This window comes from Rhodnius prolixus, unplaced genomic scaffold (assembly GCF_049639745.1).
Source record: "Rhodnius prolixus isolate KJV_2025 unplaced genomic scaffold, Rpr scaffold_10, whole genome shotgun sequence".
Lineage (NCBI taxonomy): Eukaryota > Metazoa > Arthropoda > Insecta > Hemiptera > Reduviidae > Rhodnius > Rhodnius prolixus.
Genome location: NW_027411615.1, coordinates 27,420,560 through 27,441,293, shown reverse-complemented (window position 1 = coordinate 27,441,293; position 20,734 = coordinate 27,420,560). Strand labels below are relative to the sequence as shown.

The window sequence follows — 20,734 nt, the reverse complement described above, 5'->3', positions numbered from 1 at the left end:
TAAATAAATAAATTAATCTTTCTCTACCTCCCTCTAAAATATATTACTCCTCGGCACATTAATTACATTTCAATTCATCAACGTTGCTCTATTATTAAGTAAGTTTGTGAATGTTTATATTTCAGTTTTAAAGTTAAAGTCGCTATTAAAGTTCCGATCTCTGTCATCCTTTCACCCCTCAAGAAATCCGATCAGCACTAAATCGGTTCAAAGTATAGACATAAAGCCAAAAGCTTGCTTGAGGTTGCCATAGCACCTTGGAAAATATAGACTAACATTCAAAATCAACAAAACGTAGTTTATAATTTAAATTTTTGAACCCACAGAAATGCCAGCATGAAATATTTACTCTCCGGCGGGGCTCCTGTCTAGCTGTCCTCTTCAACAGCAATCCTCTTCCTTGTACAGATCTGGTGCGCTACCTTGGGCTCTTTATAGACAAAAGACTCACGTGGAACCCACATACTAGACCTTAAAAGACTAGCAATGACTAAACGTGCAAAACTGCTTTACAGACTTCTTGAACGACGCTCCAAATTACCCATTGAACTCAAACGATTAATGTACAGTACTATTCTCAAACCTATTGTGGACTTATGGACTAGAGCTGTGGGGTTCTGCCAAACCTATAAACGTACGGACTTTACAGAAATTTCAATCAAAACTACTTCGACAGATAGCTGACGCTCCTTTCTACGGTGACTAACCTCACTCTTCATAACGACCTCAACATCTCATTCGTACACCAACTCGCCAAGACTAAATATCAAAAATTCCATACTACTCTCTCTACTTGCTCAAATCCTCTTGTACAGTCTCTCGCCTCCTCTGACATCCCTAATACTCCTCGCCGACTAAATCGCCAGTGGCCCCGCGACTTCCTTACAGTGTGAAGAACTAAACGCAAATACTCTCCTTATCTCTCCTCTCTCCTCCTCACATTCCCCTCTCTCCTATAGAGAGTGCTACCGCTGGGTAGCTTCTCTCCTCCTGCTCTTCCCGTACCAGTTTATCTCATTCACCTCCTATTTACTTATTGTATATACTTAAACAGATTGTAAATTACAAAATAAATTAAAAAAAAAAAAAGAAGAAAAAAAAGGTATTTATTATTATTATTATTTAGTACGTTCTGTTCTATACATTTGGTATGTATTTAAAGACATGACATACACCCTTTCCGATAGTAAAAGTGAGAATTGTAGGTCTCTGAAAAAACAGGTATCATTTTGTGTAACTATTTATCTTTCAATTTTGCAGATGAATGTCGCAGCTCCGAAGAAGTTGACCTTATTCTCTCTGAGGTGCCATCTAGTAAAATTTCTGCATCTTATACATTTCCCAGATTGATTCTAGCTATGGATTATAAACAAAAAGAATTTGTTTCAAGTTCAAATGTGCAACAGGTATAAAAATTATTTAAATTTTATTAAAACGTTCCTGTAAATTCAAAACAAAAAACCTGGAAATTAAACCCATGATTAATATTTTGTTTTTGTTTTTTGTTTTTTTAATTGAAGGTGCTAGAAATGACCTGGGTTGGGAACTGGTATGCTTGGAAAGGTTTCAGGAAATGTATAAAAGCACTTTATGTAATACCTAGACTTTTAATGCTACCATTCATTTTGGTTGTACTTATAGTAATTCCTCAATCCAATTTGGCCAAATTCTATGCCTTGCCAATTAACAAACTTCTGAGCTCAGTGGCATCGTACGGAGTATTTTTACTACTGATTTACATACAGTCCAATGTAGATAAAGCTCATCAGACAAAAGAAAGCCAACCGACGGGTAAGTTTCATCATTATTTTAACTCTTAAAAACTGGAAAAATTACTTATATTGTCCATCTAATTGACAATATTCATTGTTTATACACAATTAAGTATGTTTAAACGCAGTGAAGGCGTACCATTTTCCGTTCCCGTAACGGTCATTTTCAAATTATACGTTCAAAAATGTTGGCATTTCAGAGAAAGTAAAAGTGAAAGAAATCGTTTAAACAATTTTCAAGTAATAAAATTTTCATTTAATCAAGTCAGAATATAGAATATAATCAGATTGATCTAGTTCGAAACATATTAAATTTTTAAACGTCTTCTGCAGAATAAAAAAGATGCCCTTACTTATTTGGAATATATTTATTATTTCATACATCGGATTAAAAAGACAAAGCAAAAATAAAAAAACCCTACTTATTTTTGGATGGTATTCTGTTGAATGACTCCAAAACATGGACAATCTCAAAAAATTTATTATGTATTTAAATCCATTATAATTATTGTAATATTTAATTTAAATGAATTATTGGAATTATTGGATGATTGGAAAGGGGAACGTGTACAAAAAAGTATACTGAAAGAAATGGCGTAAACTTAAAATATTAACTAGGCAATCGTGGCAATGAAGCTGAGATTGTTTGTATGTGGGAAGAACTTTTGTCTTGAGGTTATAGTAGCAGAAGTTTCAGAAGATATAGATCCCAAATAGCATTATTTAATTGATGTTATTGTAGTCTAACAAACGAAGAAAAGTGCAAAGACATGATTGTAGAATTGATAGGAAACGTGCATCTAAATTGAGAAATTAAGGTAATGTGTACTAAGCATCTGGACATTTTGCGGATACATTTTTAACTAAACAAATGAAATAAACATGGGAAAGTAATCAAAAATACCATCATATACTTTAATTTTAAGCAATAATTCTCTTTAAAAATTAATTTAATTGACAAATTTTGTAGGTGTTGAGATATTTATAGTTATATATGTTGTATCATATACTTGGAACAGCATAAGAAGTATTTACTTTCAAGGACTTAGAAGATTTTTTAAATTTGGATGGAATATGTAAGTGTTGGTTTCTGAATGTAAATTAGAACTAAGGGTAACGAAGGACACTGTTAGGAGTGCGATGAACTAGAATGATTTTCTTATCTTAGTCGTCACTAGTGTTCACTTCGTGTTGACGGATATGTGTATGACTCTAATCTTTTAACATCTTTGCTGAAGCGTCAGAGGGCCCCGACATTTCCTATGAACTTGATTGAAATTAGAATAGAATAGAAAAGAAATTTATTATTCTGGGACAATTGTCCCCTAAGAATAAATACAGGTACAAATAGAGGCCTTAATAGTTTGGCCTGTGATTAAACAGAAAATATATGTAAGTACTTACAAAAAGTGAAAATAAAAATAACAATAGAAATTAAGGAAATAAATTAAAACAATTAAAGTTTCGGAGGAAGCTGGATAGAAAGGAGATAACTGAATAGAAGGGATTTAAAGATTGATAGGGTAGGAGCATGGCGGACAGATGATGGCAAGGAGTTCCAGAGAGAGGTAGCACGTACAAGGAAGGATTTGTCAAAGGATAAGGTACGGTGGAACGAGCTCTAGTATTACGGGAATGGATCGAGGATTTAAACTTAAAGAGTTGAAAAATATAGGAAGGCCTTTTTAGACTGGATGACTTGAAAAAGGAAAGAAGCCAAAAAAATATTGGCGGCGATAGACAGGAAAAAGCCACTTCAACTCATCGTAGCAGTGCGAAATGCGAGAGTCTCTGGGGAATGCTGAAAATAAATCTTATGAAGCAGTTCATGAGAGGCGCTTGAGCTTAGCTTCAATATCACCAGAAAGACCGCCAAATAATAAGCAACCATAGTCGAAATTAGTGAAATCTAGAGCTAGATTTAGGTAGCATCTCATCTTTTGCAACTCATAACATCAGATATACTTATTAATTTGAAATGCCTAAATAAACAAAAAAAGAATAAGATACAAATAAGATGTTAGCTTTGGTCTCTCTATCGGATCTAACAATAAGTTTTTAGATAAAATTAGACCATTGGTAGTACCACTTTACTCATTAGATTTTTAGGTGGATCCCAGTATTAACACAGCACAGGAAGCAGTCATTACAACTATCCCTTCATTCATACTACCTATTCTTAATTTTTAATATTATTCTAAAGTTGAACGTGGACAAAAAATGAGTTAAGCCTGTAAAGTATTTTGGACTGAAACTATTTCTCAGAGAATATATGAGAAAACTTTGACATGTCATTCCCATCCACAGAAATGTTTTATTTCATTGAAAATTATAATATTGAAGTCAAATATTATTTATTGTAAATATTTTTAGTTTTAAGTTCAAGCTTAAATTTATAAGAACTAATTTACACCAGATTTTTCTTTCTGTTTTGGTTTTGATTTGTTTTTTGTTTTCTTCCTAAAAAAATTAGTCGTTTTTAACCAGTTGTTTTCTCTTATACCTACCAATCAGTTTTTCTTAAAATGGTTAAATCTTAAATATATTATTTTTATTCTTCAAATTTAAATAACATATTTATTTTTTTTTAATCTTTCATGGATGGGGTATTTTCCTTTCTCAAGCAGCGCTGTATTTTGTCACTTTTTTTTTGGTATTTTTTAAAAATGTATTAATATAATTTTGAAGTTACCAGGTTACAATGGAATTATTATTTTTTGCAACATTTATAAGCTGGTTGACTGCTACAATGCAAGCTATAGATGCTGGCACAACTACCCTGGAAAGAAAATTCTGGAAGTCTTGGGATCCTGAACTAATAGCTGAAGGATTGTTCGTTGCCGCAAGTATCATGGCTTATCTAAGAGTAATGATGATTCTGCAAATTAATTACGAATTGGGACCATTACAGGTAAAAATTAATTCAAAAAAAAAAAATTAAATAAATACGAGGTGTGTTCAATAAATAAGGTGAATTTTCAAATTTCGCGGGCTACGTACATTCGAATTACGAATGTTTTTTTTTTTTATGTTGGTACACTTGTCTCGAACATATTTTCAAAGTTGTAGCTATATAGCATGTTTAGTTTGTATGTTAGAGGCATAAATAAGACAAGTGTTTTGCGAGTTCGGCGATTTTCTTCTGTCGAAAAAAATGGATCAACGAATTTGCATCAAATTTTGTGTAAAAAATGGAATTAAGTGCTCAAAAACACTTGAAATGTTGACAGTGGCGTACGGTGAGAGTACTCTGGGTCAAAAAAAGGTTTACAAGTGTTACAAGCTTTTCACAGAAGGTCGAGAAGATGCGAATGACGACGCTCGCCCTGGACGCCCCAGTACATCAACAACCGATGAAAATGTTAAGAAAGTAAAGAAAATTGTTATGAAGACTCGTCGAATCACAATTAGAGAAGTTGCTGAGGATGTCGGCATATCGGTTGGCACATGTCCTGCAATTTTTTTCTGAAATTTTGGGCATGAAGCGTGTGGCAGCGAAGTTCGTTCCAAAATTGCTGAATTTTGATAAAAAAAAAAAAAACCGTCGCACGAGCATCACTCAGGAATTGTTGAATGACATTATCATGCCTCAGCCACCGTATTCACCAGATTTGGCGCCCTGTGACTTTTTCCTGTTCCCATGATTGAAGAGACCCATGAAAGGACGGCGTTTTGCGACGACTGAGGAGATAAAAACCGAATCGCTGAGAGAGCTCAAGGACATACCAAAAAGTGCATATCAGAACTGTTTCGAGGATTGGAAAAAACGCTGGCACAAATGTATTATATCTGAGGGGGACTACTTTGAAGGAGACCAAATAAAAATCGATGAATAAATAAATATTTTTTGAGAAAAATGAAAATTCACCTTATTTTTTGAACACACCTCGTAAACATTATCCAGTACTACTTATTTGTTCAGTGCTGTATTGTGGTTTAGGTTGCAATTGGAAAAATGACTACAGATTTTGCAAAGTACTCGGTTTTGATGACAGTAATATTGATATCATTTACAGCTGGTAATTAGCATTAAATTAATACTTTAATTATATGTTAGCGCTTAATTAGTATGTTTATTAAACCGAAAATTAAATTTCAGGTAAACATAACCCGGATTCCGGGGTTTTAATTAGAGATTGTTTAATAAATCAGGACCATTCCTAGAGTTTTTTAGACAAAAGTAATTGTCAGTTACTCAATTTTGCTCAAGGACAGAATTTTAGTGGTTCTTTTAAGGCTCGATAAAGTGTAAATTCTACTAAATGACACTTTTAAAATAATCCTAATCACTCCCTTCCCTAAAAGCGCTCTTCAAGGAATTTTTTCTGAAAAGTTTTTGTTTTAAAATTAAAAATTGTAGTACTATGAGTATGTAATATCATTGAATCCATTTTCAAGAAACAGGGATTTCCATCGCTACTCAGTAACTCAGATTCCAAGGAGGTACGCAAACGAAATAGAAAGTTGAAATACTAGCGTTTTTTTGTTTTGAGTTCAACAAACTTCTTTTTATTTTTACTCAGAAAACCACGCAACGTGTATTTTCTAGGAAAAATCTAGATATCTGAAACTAGACACGATCTCATATTTTCCACCACATTGATAAAGAAACAAAAAATACAAAAAGGAAAACTGATACACCGACCAGCCACAACAGTTTGATCCTGGTAAACAGGTATTTTCAGTTGAACAACTTTAAATTCGATTTTAGCAGCACATTTAACCGCCCCTTAAAAAGTAGAACTGTGCGTGCTTATCATTAAAAAAAAAAAGAGGGAGTGAAAAAGATACAAAAAATAATAACAATGGTATATAAAATGCTCATATCGAAGAAACTATTAAAATTGTTCTGTAATTTATGGTAAAATATTACCTTACTTACTTACTATAGGGCGCTACGGTCCTGTAAGGACCTTGGCCTCCTTCAGCACAGCATTCCACTCGTCCCTATCCAAAGCACGGAGTCTCCATCTTCTGACTCCTAGCCTTCTGATGTCGGTTTCGACATCGTCCAGCCATCTTAAGCGAGGACGTGCTCTTTTTCTTCTGCCCCCTGGATTACCATATAACAATTTTTTGGGCATTCTTGTTTCGGGCATCCCTTCTACGTGCCCTAACCATCTTAATCTGGCGGCTGTAATGTAACAAACCAGATCTGGTTCGCCATATATGTCACGAAGCTCATTGTTAGACCTGATCTTCCAAATATTATTTACTTTTACGGGACCAAATATTCTTCTTAAAATCTTCCTTTCCCAAATATTTAGAAGACGCTCATTATCCTTGGTCAATACCCATGCTTCACAGCCATAGGTAACTACCGGTCGGATAATGGTCTTGTAAACTAGCAATTTAGCTCTTCGTGACATCATTTTGGACAAGATGGTTTTCCGTAGGGAGAAATAACACCTATTTCCTGCAGCAATTCTAGCCTTTATATCTTGTTCTATTTCATTTTTCTCAGTCAAAATGGTTCACAAATATTTGAACTGAGTTGCTGCTCTAAAGGAATAATCTCCCAGTTGGATATTCTCCCTATTGAATGGGGATCTAGACGACTTCATATACAAAGTTTATTCGAAATTAATTCGAAGTCCCAGTTTTTTGACTGCTCTTTCAAATTCCTGAAAGGATCCTGCTAGCGCCGCTTTATTCCTTGCTGAGGACACAACATCATCCGCGTAGGCTAAATGTTGTGTCAATCTATTTAGAATCGTACCATTCGGATTGGTACGAATGGCTCTTACCGCAGTCTCCAATACAAGATTGAAAAGTATAGGTGACAGTGGATCTCCTTGTCTTAGGCCACTATCAACAGCGAACTTCTCAGACAGCCTCCCTTGTATCTTAACTTTGCACTGACTATTATTTAGCGTCACCCTTATAAGTCGTACTAACTTTTTAGGAATACCCAGATTAACCAGAACTTTCATTAGTTCATTCCTATCGACCGAGTCGTATGCCTGCTTAATATCTATGAAGAGATGATGTAGGTCTATATCATATTCATACGTTTTTTCTAGGGTTTGCCTCAAGGAGAAAATGTGATCAATAGTTGACCGATTACTCCGGAAACCACATTGATATTCGCCCAATATCTCCTCAGACCACAATGATAGTCTACGACTCAGCAGTACTGTTAGTACCTTATACACAGATCCCAATAGGGCAATACCTCTATAATTGTTACATTCCAGCTTATCTCCTTTCTTATAAATTGGGCAAATGGCTGCTGTGGCCCAGTCTTCTGGCATTTCTTCTTTCAACCAAATGTGCCATATGAGTTTATAGATTTCTTCTGCCAGCTCATCCCCTGCGTTTTTAAGCATTTCAGCATTTAACCGCCCCTTAATTAAGAAGTAGAACTGTGCGTGCTTATCATTAAAAAAAAAAAGAGGCAGTGAAAAAGATACCAAAAATAATAACAATGGTATATAAAATGCTCATATCGAAGAAACTATTAAAATTGTTCTGTAATTTATGGTAAAATATTACAAAGTAAAAAGTAAACAAGAGAATGATTGACAAATAATGATATTTAATAAAATCTTCATCATAATCATAAACGTCTATCATTGATGAAATAATAACTTTAATCCGGTCTCTAATATAAAAGAGTAATTTGCTTGTTAAAATTATCATAATATTAAATATTATTAAGCCATAAGTTCTATAGATTGATATTACAAAATATTTAAAATCTTTGGTGTAAAAATGTTTTACTTCTTAAGTTTCAATCACTAAAAGACCTTTCATTTATTTTTATTCAGGCTTGTGGCTGAGTTAGTTAACAGAATATCCGAGAGAATGCGTACGCTTGTCTAACTTAGCTTCTCTCTGTATACTTTTGTTCAGAACACTACGAATTTTAATAGCTTTAGACTTCTTCTGAAGTACTTAGCAAGAGCACAGTTATTCTAGCTTGAGTTATGTGTTTTGGGTTAAAGGCTAAAAAACAAACTGCCATTTTTTGTTTTATCAACACCACCTACATAATCTTAAATACTACTTAATCTTCGTGTAGGGAAGTACAGAATTTTTAAATAATTTTAATCAGGCTTTTAAAGAGTTAGTGTAAAATTAAAAATACTCGCTATAATATGCAAATTTTCTCTTTCTACTCTATATAATCCATTTCGATTCATTAATTTTTTATTCTAAGATATTATAACATAGACTTATATTTAATTTAAAAATTAATTAGTTTTGGATGATAAACTAACTTGTTTGGAATAATAGTGTATTTTTGTTAAATCTACTCTAGAAGGAACTAATTCGCTTCCTAACATAATTCAAGCTTTTATTTTAAAACATTAAAAGTTTAGCAATTTATTTTTGTTCTATTCTTTGTAGCATTGTGTAAATTTTACTCATACTATACTGGAATGGTTCAAAAAGATCCTGAAACTGGGACAGAATCGAAACAAGAAGATTCTTTTACAAGTACTCTAGAAACATTTAAGGTAATATGTTTCTCTTCTTTTATTGTTTTTGTTAATCTGAATTTAATTAGAATGTTTCTGAAAATGTGATTATTTTTCAAGTTCTTAAATATCTTTCGTTGTATATTTATGTTATAATTTGGATTTCACTAATAATATTCTATTGTTAATGCTTGACTTAACAGGAAAGAATATCATTTACCTTTAAATTAGCCAGTTTCTTTTAAAATATAACATAAAATAATCTGTACTGACCAAACCGTGACCTTGATTTACTCTCTTCATGTAGACACAAAAAAGATACTTTGCCACTCCTCTTCGAAAGTAAGTAGTAGAGATTTTGGCTTGTAAATCATATTCAGGATTCTAATTGTGGCTGCGGTGCGTGGGGTATAGATCCCGTCCCACTTTTCTTATGTGGACAAATAAAAAAAAACAATTTTTAAAGACTTTCTCAAGTCCGAGTTCAAAATATATACGTATAAATCTACTGATAGACTTTTTTTTTTTTTTTATGTACAAATATTTTTAATAAATAATTTTAGAATATTGCAGACACTATTTTGGGGTGCATTCCAAATGTACGGACCTGAAGTTGCCGATGTTGTAATAGAAAATCTACCAGACGAAAGTGGCAAACTAACTGTAATTAATGAACATCATTTTACAGAAGCCGTCGGATATATCACATTTTCTGGTAAAGTCTTAGAAAATATAAAAGTTTTTAGAAGATAATTATGATTTATTTTCAGTATCTTCAAGATTTAAATGATGGTCAGATATTATATTGCTAGGGTAAAATAAAATGGATACCTTCGATAAACTACAACATTTGGAATCAAGTTGATAATTTTTTTTGTGGCTTCTACCATTAATTACTTTGTGCCAGTGCCACGATGGTCGTTGGCTTTAATTGATTTTGAAAAGAGCATTTCCTACGTCTTCCACCTTGTGAAATCGAAATTACACTTAATACTCCGGAGAGATATGAATTTGATCCTAAGATATATTCAAGTTTTTACAGCAAATCCACCATTTTTTATTTTTTTCAAACGAAAAATGAGAAGTCAGTTTGCTTTAAGGTAGTAAAAAAAAAAAGAAAAGTTGGTTATTTTTTTGTAGATAAATATTATATTTAATTGCACTTATTTTTTTTTGTTTCAGTGTATACTGTACTGATGGTTATAGTGGTATTAAATATGCTTATCGCTACATTGTCAAACACTTTTCAAAGAATTGTGGACAATGTTGACTCTGAATGGGTGTTTGGAAAAACAGAGGTATCGATTGTGCTTTAATTTAGCCTGAATTCTAATTTATTATTTTTAAATTTGTTTTTTGTTGTTATTTGCAAGCATTAATTTTTGTTGCACTTTACACTCAAAGGTATTTCTATTTTTTGCTTGGTCCTTGTATGATTTTTGAAATAGTTTAATCGTCTTTAGGAACCTTTTTTTTAAAAAAATTATTATTTACGTTTTACGGAGTTTTCCCTTCTCTGTCCAATATATATTGACGCAATATCCCAGGAAGCTCAAAAAAACTATATTACTGACAAGACAACACCATTATGATAGTTAGGAGAAAAATTACCTTAAATTAATATTATAATCGAAATATTACAATAATAGTATACATACTGTATTACTATACAGTTCACAATAGTTAGGTGATCACCCATATGATTACTCTTACGCTTCAGTAATTTCTCGCATTTTTAATTAGATAGTTTGCTTCTCTTGAAGGGACTAGAAGGTTGATTTCCCCCTGTCTACATGGGAAACCATTGCCACAGTCATCATACAAAGTCACTCAGCAGAAAGTGGTCCCACATCTGTATTCTAGGTTCGTCTCCAAATGCATCAGTTACGCGGCCGCGTAAAGTGTTCTGTTAAGCATTTTTCATGTACACTTTGAAAGGTTGGCCTTCACAACTTCTACGAGAAGTGGAGAAGTGATAATTGCGATTAGGTTCGGTCTAGCGGTAGACCCTACAGAAAACATATTGCAAAATAGTATTATTTTTATTTTTTAATTTATGATTATTATTATTTTTTAAATGATTTAAGGCGCGTCAATATCTAAGGTTATTGGTGCCCGGAGCTTTTTTCAGTGCACTGCCGGCCTCCGGACAGTGTCTCTCGTTACCAGACAACACTGTCCATCACCGGACAGTGAGCTGTAAGAAGCTCTTAGGAAGAGAAAATCTAAGGGTCAACAGCTGGATTCGAACCCGGGACCTCCGCGTGGGAGTCCAGTATGCTAACCTCATTGCTAATCCCTTCCCTTATATTATTACTATTATTATTATTATTATTATTATTATTATTATTATTCTTGGTAGGATATGCAGATGACATCGCTGCTGTTATCTTCGCACGCGATACTGAAGATGCTCAGATTAGGCTGAACCAAGTGATGAGGCGTGCGACCTCTTGGCTGGAGGACCACGGTCTTAGTCTGGCAACTGAGAAGACAGAAATAGTTCTACTTACAAGGCGACATATTCCCACGAGAGTGCATGTTTGCGTAGCTGACGAAACGATCGTCACCAGCAGCGCAGTCAAGTATCTGGGGGTTCGCCTGGATACTAAACTCTCGTCTTGGGAACAGATTAGGCACTCTTCGGAGAAAGCTGCGAAGGTGACATCGGCTCTGAGTGGGCTTATGTCCAATGTTGGGGGACCGACGTCGAGTAAACGGCGACTTTTGCTGTTGATAACAAACGCCATACTTCTGTACGGGTGTGAAGTTTGGGCCGACGCGCTTAAAAAGGAAAAGTACCGAAAGCAGATGGCTTCGGTACAAAGAAGAGGAGCGTTCAGGATCGCCTCATCCTACAGAACGGTCTTGGAGCCTGCGGCACTGGTGGTGGCTAGAGTCATCCCCATCGATTTGTTGGCCCAGGAACGATGGCTTACGATTTAAAGGAAGTCCTCGGAAGATCGGAGGCGAAGGTGGTGGCCAGGGATCACTCTATTCAGTCCTGGCATGAGAGATGGAAGGACGGACACCCGAGGCAGATGGACTGCACGGCTCATTGGCAACCCTTCTGTGTGGGCCGGAAGAGAGCATGGCGAGGTCGACTACTACCTCACCCAGTTTCTTACGGGGCACGGGTACTTCACCTCGTACCTGTATAGGATAGGTAAAGTTGGAGACCTGTCATGCATCTTCGGAGACTCTGACCTCGATGACGCCCATCACACATTCTTTATGTGTGATAGATGGGTGCCGGAGAGGGAGAGCTTGGAGCAAGAGATCGGGAGAATCGCGCCCGAGAACATAGTAGCGATTATGCTCTCCCATAGAGATTGTTGGGACCGGGTGGTTACCTTTGTCAAGGTAATATTAAAAAGAAAGAAACAGGAGCTGGACTTCCGTCTGCTCCTGTCATAATACTGAATCGAATGAAGGCCGGTAGGAGCTCGTATGAGCTATTGTGAGGCACCACCCTGAAGTAATGCGTAAGTAGTTCCAGGGTGGGTTTCTCTGCCTGTTGGGGAGGTGGTTTTTTAGTGGGTGAGGTTCCCACATACCGTGGGCATTTCTCCCGCGACGATGCATTATGCATTTTCCCCCTCCATAAAAAAAAATATATATATATTATTTGTATTTATGCTGCAAGTATCTAGCCGCCTGTCTCGCCTAACTGGGTAGGAACTTGAGAGTTGGAATTTCAGACAACCAGTCGGCTGAATAAGACTAAAATAAAGAATGTGAACAACAAGGGGCCTAATCCATAGATTTCTTCCCACAGCTGAAAGAAAAAAAAAATCCAATAAGTTCAAGGCTAGGAATCCATAGCCTTTAAACTTTATAATTTCTCTTAATGACTCCTACTTTTAAATTTAGAATACTAGCTGCAATAAAAATGCATATATATTCGAAACTTTTTCTCTTTCGAATGGATTTTAAGGGCAACTGGATACTTACGACCTTAGATAATTCTTATAAGAAACAAAGCGTTTCACTCTTTGAAATTGTAATCAGTTTTAAGTATTTTAATATTTTATTTAATCTCGCTGATACTAAATTACATCTACGTATTTCTTGATCGATATCTATGTATATGCATAGTGTACCGAAAAATTGAAATGCTTTCCAACAGTAAAGCAACTAACTTACTGTATTTTCGCAGGTTTATTTACAATACATAAACTATCCAGTTTTACCTCCACCTTTCAATCTCATTCCGACGACCTATGGCATCAAAAATTGTTTCTCTAAATCTAAAAAAACGTATGAAGAGTTACAGGTATATTTCATTTATGAGTGGTTAACTGGCATATTTTAATTTGGAAAACAAATTCTTTGCACGTTGTTGTTAAAATTATTTGTAGGACCTTGAGAAAGGTGCAATAAAAGAGGAAAAAACTACGGAAGATTTTCATGTGTTAATGGCGCAATTAGTTCAAAGATATTTTAATAGAAGAAAGGACGAAGAAGGTTCGTAAAAAATTGAGAAACTAACTCATAGTGGAAAGTGTCCTTTTACACCATATTTTCATTGTAATCAACAAAAATTACTGTACTACGAATCAATTTGCATTTCTTAATAAACAATACAAAAGTGAAATTTTCATTTTTGAAATCGTTAAGTAGATAATTTAATACTTTTCCCATAAATTGTTGGATAAATTGTCAGAGTTTTCTAGCTAGTCTTATATTCAAGGTACCGCAAATTATTGAACATTGGAGGGTAATGAGGTCGTTTCTTTTGCCTCTTGTTCAACTTTGGACAAGGTTCTAAGTTAACTAGTCCCACTTTGTTTAAATGTTTTCTGTACTTACCGTAACAGTAAAACGGTACAGTACTTTGGATAAGGTTCTTCGTACTGCAGTGCTAATAGGATAGACTTGTACGCCACACGCTAACGCTAAGTAAATACCTCTCCGCTTCAAAAGCTTCAAGAGTTTAGATGGCAGAGGTGATAGCAGAAAAAAAACACCTCTCCTCGTTCTCTGCTATTGCGAGAGTGTGGCAACAGCGATAATCCTCCCTCTGGGTCTTGAAACGCCTGCGAGGATGAGTTATACCGGTTTGCTACACAAGCAGCACAGAACTTGGGCTCTGAATCATCAGGTTTCGCAAGAGTTCTTTGAAAGTTGCTTAGCCTACTCCCAATTTCATTTATTCTGATCTATTTCTGTTCCCAGGATTTTACCTCGGAAGATCGGTTTCACTTCGGGATTAGAAGTTTGAAGGAAAGTTTTTATTTTAAAGATGTTTCCGCGTTTAAAAACTTTGGATCGTCTGCTGACCAGAGGAAGGTGGTTTCAGAAGCATAGTGATGACATTTTTTTGCAGGCGGACTGTATATCCTACTATCACATCAGTTACCGTGGACGGAAGCGAATAGCAAACGTAATTTTGTATTAATTTCTCATATTAATCGTTGAATAAAATCCAGTGCTCGACCCCAGTACCACCTTTCACTGTAGCTTTGCGTGGAACAGCATCTAACCGCTAAGCAATCGTAGCACCATAGAATTAAGGCAGTGGAAGTGAATGACAAGCGACAGAAATACCTGGAAAGAAATCATGAAGAAGGCGCCGTAGAGTGTTAGTATTTAATTTTCTAAGATTTTTTAGTTCGTAACACCGTTTGATTCATTGAAGTGTCAGATGGGAGCCAAAACGTACCCATCCTCTGTAAACAAACAGCCGCCCTAAAAACTAAATCCAAATAATAGCGGGCTGCACGCGGCGATTGGCTGTATTGATCTGCTTAATGGGCAGCACTCAGAAACTTTCGGACGATACGGACCGTATCTAGAAGGACTGCCTTCTGCGCCTCTACAACCAGATCAGTGGATAGGCCCAACTCATTGACAGCAGTCACCGTTGTTCTGGGCACGAGGCCACTCGTGGAAAGTATTATAGGCGCAATCGTCGTTTCGTCCCTGCTTTTCTGTATGTTATCATCATTGGGTATGGCGATATCGACGATATGTGCCACTCTACCCTTCCTATCCATAACTAGTATGTCCGCCTTGTTGTTAGCAACACTCCTATCCGTTACTATCTGAGTGTCCCAATATACTTACTTTTATGTGCGCATTCTGCAGCAGCGTTGGCGGGTTATATTTATAATATGGCACTTCTGTCTTCAGCAGCCCAAACTTTGAGCAAAGTGCTTTATGGATAACTTTAGCCACATTATTGTGCCTGAAAAGGTACTCCTTCGGCGCAAGTACTGAACATCCTGAAACTATGTGCTGTATGCTTTCCGAAGTGGAGTTGCACATTCTGCAATTATCGTGCACTAGACTTTCCCCTAGAACCCATCTTCGGTACGCCTTTGTAGCTATCACCTGGTCATGCATCGCCATTACGAACCCTTCCGTCTCAGGGAATAGACGGCCTTTTGTGAGCCATTGGCACGAGGCTAAGCTATCAGTTCCTTCCATTATTATTATTATTATTTTATCAATAATGTCAAAGGAAATAGATTCCACTGGTTTAAATGACAGTCTGCGTATAAGTTTTTTTCGTAAGCATCATACCCCAGATTTTCTTTTGTAAATTAAAAATCGTCATTTAAATCTTTGGGGGCCAGCAATCTTATCGTAGCATTATATTGCCAGCCAGCTATTTGACAGTTTTTTTTTTTTTCCCAGACAATACTGTTGACCGACTATGAGCAGGTACTCCTAGTTATTTAGAAGGGAATATATAATCGTAATTGAAGCTTCGTCCTTTGTCTGAACTTGTACCCTGGACCTATTGCGTATTGAAAGTATGGAGGAAAAGCTTTCCGTCCTTGAAAAACGGTTTCTCCGTGTTTTATATTGACGTCAATAGTTCAAATATTGTACATAAACTATCAATATTATCTACTAAAGTAAACAATGCTGTTTGCTAAAAGTTATTAGTTTCCGTCTGCATAATTATTTTGAAAATATTTTATTTTTGTATAGAACAGGGTCAAAGAGAAAGAGCGAGACGTTTAAATAGACGGGCCGTTAAATTGTAGGGTAAGTATTCCAAACACGAAAAGCTTATTAAAAATGTAACGTTTATTTACAAAAAAAAAAAAAATATATATGTGTAACGAATACTGGCACCAATAAATCTATGTGTCAGTTGTTTAATGGCACATAAAATCGGCGGATGAATAACTGTACTTACTTTTATTAGATTCTACAATTTCTACAATGTTAAATTTATGGGCAAGACTAGATCGTTATTTGGAAAGTTTTGATAGTGTACATGGAGAGCAATTGGAGCGTCTATTTATGGATTTATATTGGCATCTATATAAACTGACCGGTTTTGTGGCTGACTTAAGACCCATTCACAAATTGATTCTCACTTTGTTCAGACATGCAGTATTAGTTGGCACCTTTGTATGGCACATAATATTATTTATGTTCACCATACCTCTTATTGCAGAAGAATCTTTATTGATTAGAAATGTACACTTTCTTATGTTCATTGCATTTTCTTTGACTTTATTCGTTTGGTTTACCTCTAAAAGGAAAAGAATTATAAACACTCATAGATTGATTGCCGAAGGATTCCATTTGTATGGCGCTGAAGGCGAGATTATCACTGCTCGCTTGGTCAAGAACTTTCGTAGAACTTATATTGTCTCATTATCAATACCAACAGTTGCAATCTGTTCTTCTGCTTTCTTCATGTTCTTCGCTTCAACAATAGACGAATTAACTGGTTCACCGCCTCGAACTGATCCAGAAAATGGTGTTGATATTTCTCTACCAGTGAAATTTTGGTACCCATGGGATATAAAAAAATGGTATTATTTTCAATTGATACATGAACTTATGCTAGCTGCCTATGTTGGTATTATTATTTCTACGTCGGATTTAATATACGTCAACATCACATATAACATTTGCCTTCAATTACAACTACTTCTAGAAACTTTGGGAAATTTGGAAAAGAGAGCTTATAAAGAGTTTCATGAACTATATCCAGATCAGTGTCCTGTCAAAAAATACAAGGATCCAAAATTTCTGAATTGTTACGAGAGCTGTTTAAAACAAAATGTATTACACCATCAATTTATACACAGGTAACCAAAATATATTGTGTTGTTAAAATAATGCTCTGTTTAATCACTCTGGGAAATTGCCGGCAGATGATGAGTTGATTTCTTAATCAACTTTTTCACGTCTTTGGCATGTTTTTTTCAAATCAATTTTTCTATTCGTTATTTTTTTCTACATCATTTCTCAATCCTCAGCTCTGGTGGCATTATTTTAATCTATAATATAAAGTGTTGAATGTTGAGCGAAGAAAATCTAAGTAAAACAAGATTTTGTTTCAAATGAATAATAATTAATCAATATAGTTTTTGTTTTTAATAAAAAAATTGATCAAAAAGTCTGTGAGTCTCTAGAATACTTATTTAATGATCCATTGGAAGTTTGTAAAAAGCACATCCTTGTTTCAGATTATTTATTGAAGCGATACCACTGGCTACTATACCAATATTTTTCGCTTTTGTGATGGAGGCTATAGCGTTGGGTATATCTGGTCTGGATTTAGTAACTGGTGGAGAAAGAATCGGTGACATGATATTAACCCTTTTGCTTTGTTTAGCCGAACTATCCAATATGGCAATACTTTGTTGGTACGGGCAACAAATTATCAATCTGGTTAGTTAATTTTCCTTTTTCCTTTGCTAGGTTAATAATGCATTTTGTTAGTTTAATTAATAAACTTTGGCCTTACAACTACATTCAACTTATTGAAATGGCTTTGGATTCACGAAATCTGCTAGAATTCTAAGAAGCGGAGTTCTGTCTAGCTTATTCAACCAGAGTACCCGTAGACGAACTTATTATGGTGGAGATGACAAACGCTAACTTTAAGGCTGGATACCACAGAAGCGGATCATTCTAGTTTCATTTCAACAAAGAACAAACATTCTAGCTAATCAAGCACAATAGTTTGAGGCAGCATTCAATTTTACCTAACAGATTTATGCTATTTTAAAAATTCTACAGAAGTTTAAAAAATTTAGAAATCATCATAAATTGTTCCTTAATTTAATCTTAATTTTTAATATACCCTTAATATCTAATAGGTATCTAGGGAAAGCGATTTAGCACAGCGGTTAGAACACTGGTTATATCCACGCCAGTTCGATCTAGCTGCTTACACACAGATTATTTGTTCCTAAGAGTCTTTTACAGATCATCGCCTGGTAATGGGAAGTTGTGGCCTGTCACGAAAGAACATTATCCGAAAAGTTTACTGAAAAAGGCCAAGGGATCATGACTTTTACACGTTACAATTTGAAATTAATTTACTATCAATCAATCAATTACAAATTATAACAATAAATGCAAAATATTCCCTAATTTAGACGTTTCAGTAACCAAAATTATTTGTTTTTTTCAGTTCTGTACGAAACACATAAAAAATGAAGTGATTTTAACGTTAATTAATCGAAATTTTTCAAAAAAGTATATTTTGCTTAATATATATTTTTTTTTTTAATACAGCTTCTTTAAATATTCATAACTTTGAAAATAAAAAGGCCATCAAAATGATTCCAACTGCATTGTCTTTATAGCAAATTATATTTAAATAAACTTTGTTCAATTACATGTTTTGCTAATAATTTTAAAAGATACAAAACATTTAATAAGGATTTTTTATAAAAAAAAGAAAGCAAAACAAAAATTTTTTGATCGATGGTAGCGACCTCTAAATATTAATCGATTTTGCTCTATTTCGAACGAAACTTTTTGTTTTTAAATGAACTTTGATTTTCCGCCCGGCGCTCTTTAAAATTTAAAAGTTATCATTTTTTGAAACACCCTAATATATATTATATCGGTGGAACCCAAAAATTTGAAGCAATCATAGTGCTTCTTTTGCTAACCAAAAATAAGTAAAAATTATAATGGAAATAGTATTAATTTTACAAAAAACGTTTTAGAGTGAACAAGTGCATGATGCTATGTACAATACAAAATGGTATTTGTGCAATCGCCAAGTGACCAGTATGTTAAAGGTAGTGCAGTGTAGAACTAAAAAACCAATGACTGTGATGGCACTAATCTGGCCATGTGATCTGGCAACATTCCAATCGGTGAGTATGGCAGAAAAAGTACCATTGTATTTCAGATCCTAAAATTGGCATTTACTTTATTGGCCAAATTTTACTTTATTACTTAATTAATTAATTTTACTTTATTAAAATAATTCTTACATCTTATTATTCTCATGTCAGAGAAAGTAGGGATAATTAGTATCAAACATGGAGGGTAATTTGGTCTTAGTTTCTTCATTTATTTATGTATTTTTATATATTTATATTCTCAAATTGCTCGATGGAAAAATATTTTTTTCTTGCTGAAACCAATTTATTCTGTTTTCAGGTGATGAATTCTGCATATTCTTATTTTAATCTATTAGTGGCATTCAGAGAAAAATGAATTTAATTTTAGTCAAATTGCATTAAAAGTTAATCATAGTATGACCGTAAGCAATAATATGACCGAGAATTGATGTGAGGCAGTTCTCCCTCTCTTTAAGACAGCTTTATAAACTATGTAAATTGTAATTTTCAGAATATTTGATAGTTGTGTAAACAATATTAAATACACATTTGCACGTATTGCTCTGTTATCTGTAAAACAAAAATCTTCAAAATTTTAACCTTTATATGTAGTAAATTTTAAGATATTTTTTGGACATCTTCTAAATGAATGATTTGAAGTACGAATTAAGAAATAGGCGATGTTTTGCTCATCTTGACACGAAAGAAAGCTTTGCATTTCATTGCTAACAGTGCACAAGTACATCGAATTTCAAACAAGAATCCTCTAGAAAGATAAAGGAAGACTGGACTATTGTTTTCAAAATGGTTTCTCAGTCATTGCGACAACTCTATTAATTAAAGGACGACCATCTTGCCTAAAAAAGGCAGCCAATTACCCCATTCTTACTGAAGCTATATTGGCTATATTTATAAAGTCCTGTTACAAAATGTGAAATAAGAAAACGTAGCCGGGAAGCCTCACAAGAAAGCTATCGAATGCTAACTTCAGGCTCTCTGATGGGGGTATGATTTTCTCCATGTTCGCATTCTTAATAATAAGAGTAATTAAGTTGATCTAAATAGGTATAATAATTGATGTACATATATTTTTATGTTGCTTTTACGTTGCTCAGATTTAACCAAAATTTGGCGTAGATATTCTTGAGGAAAGGAATGTAAGATTAGCAATTACTGCCTCTAAAGATGTAAAATGGGGAAAACAATTTATTTGGCGTTATGATGTACTAATTAAATGCACCTCACTTATGTTATGCAATTAAACTCTTCATTATCATTAATAATTTTGCCTAAGAGATTTTATTTTACGTTGAATTTGATCAAATTTAGAAATATGTTCTTGCTGGCTATTGCCTTTCTTCAGCTTTCTTTCATTTAAGGGAAATACACGAATAGTGGGCTATATTTGGCTTGTACTTAGTCAGAACAGAAGACACACCAACCTTAGATGTAAAATTTAAAAAATACAACTGTCAAT

General features: G+C 34.4%; 1 protein-coding gene across 7 annotated transcripts in view; it reads left to right on the top strand.

The window, feature by feature from the left end:
- Positions 1-19,815, top strand: part of LOC141456633 (short transient receptor potential channel 4-like) — a 31,556-nt gene extending 11,741 nt beyond the window's left edge. Inside the window, exons 6-19 of one of the 7 annotated variants that reach the window (XR_012459899.1) lie at positions 1,261-1,406; positions 1,521-1,791; positions 2,743-2,848; positions 4,461-4,683; positions 5,713-5,791; positions 9,126-9,235; positions 9,770-9,911; positions 10,379-10,494; positions 13,356-13,472; positions 13,558-13,663; positions 16,139-16,195; positions 17,638-17,842; positions 19,135-19,287; positions 19,577-19,815. Coding sequence is in view for 4 of the 7 variants with exons in the window: in XM_074132747.1 (XP_073988848.1) it covers positions 1,261-1,406; positions 1,521-1,791; positions 2,743-2,848; positions 4,461-4,683; positions 5,713-5,791; positions 9,126-9,235; positions 9,770-9,911; positions 10,379-10,494; positions 13,356-13,472; positions 13,558-13,663; positions 17,103-17,256; positions 17,638-17,842; positions 19,135-19,287; positions 19,577-19,633 (1,985 nt within the window). In the remaining 3 variants the exon portion in view is untranslated. The other 6 variants (XM_074132747.1, XR_012459897.1, XR_012459898.1 and 3 more) reach the window with 6 other exon arrangements.
- Positions 19,816-20,734: the final 919 nt, after the last annotated feature.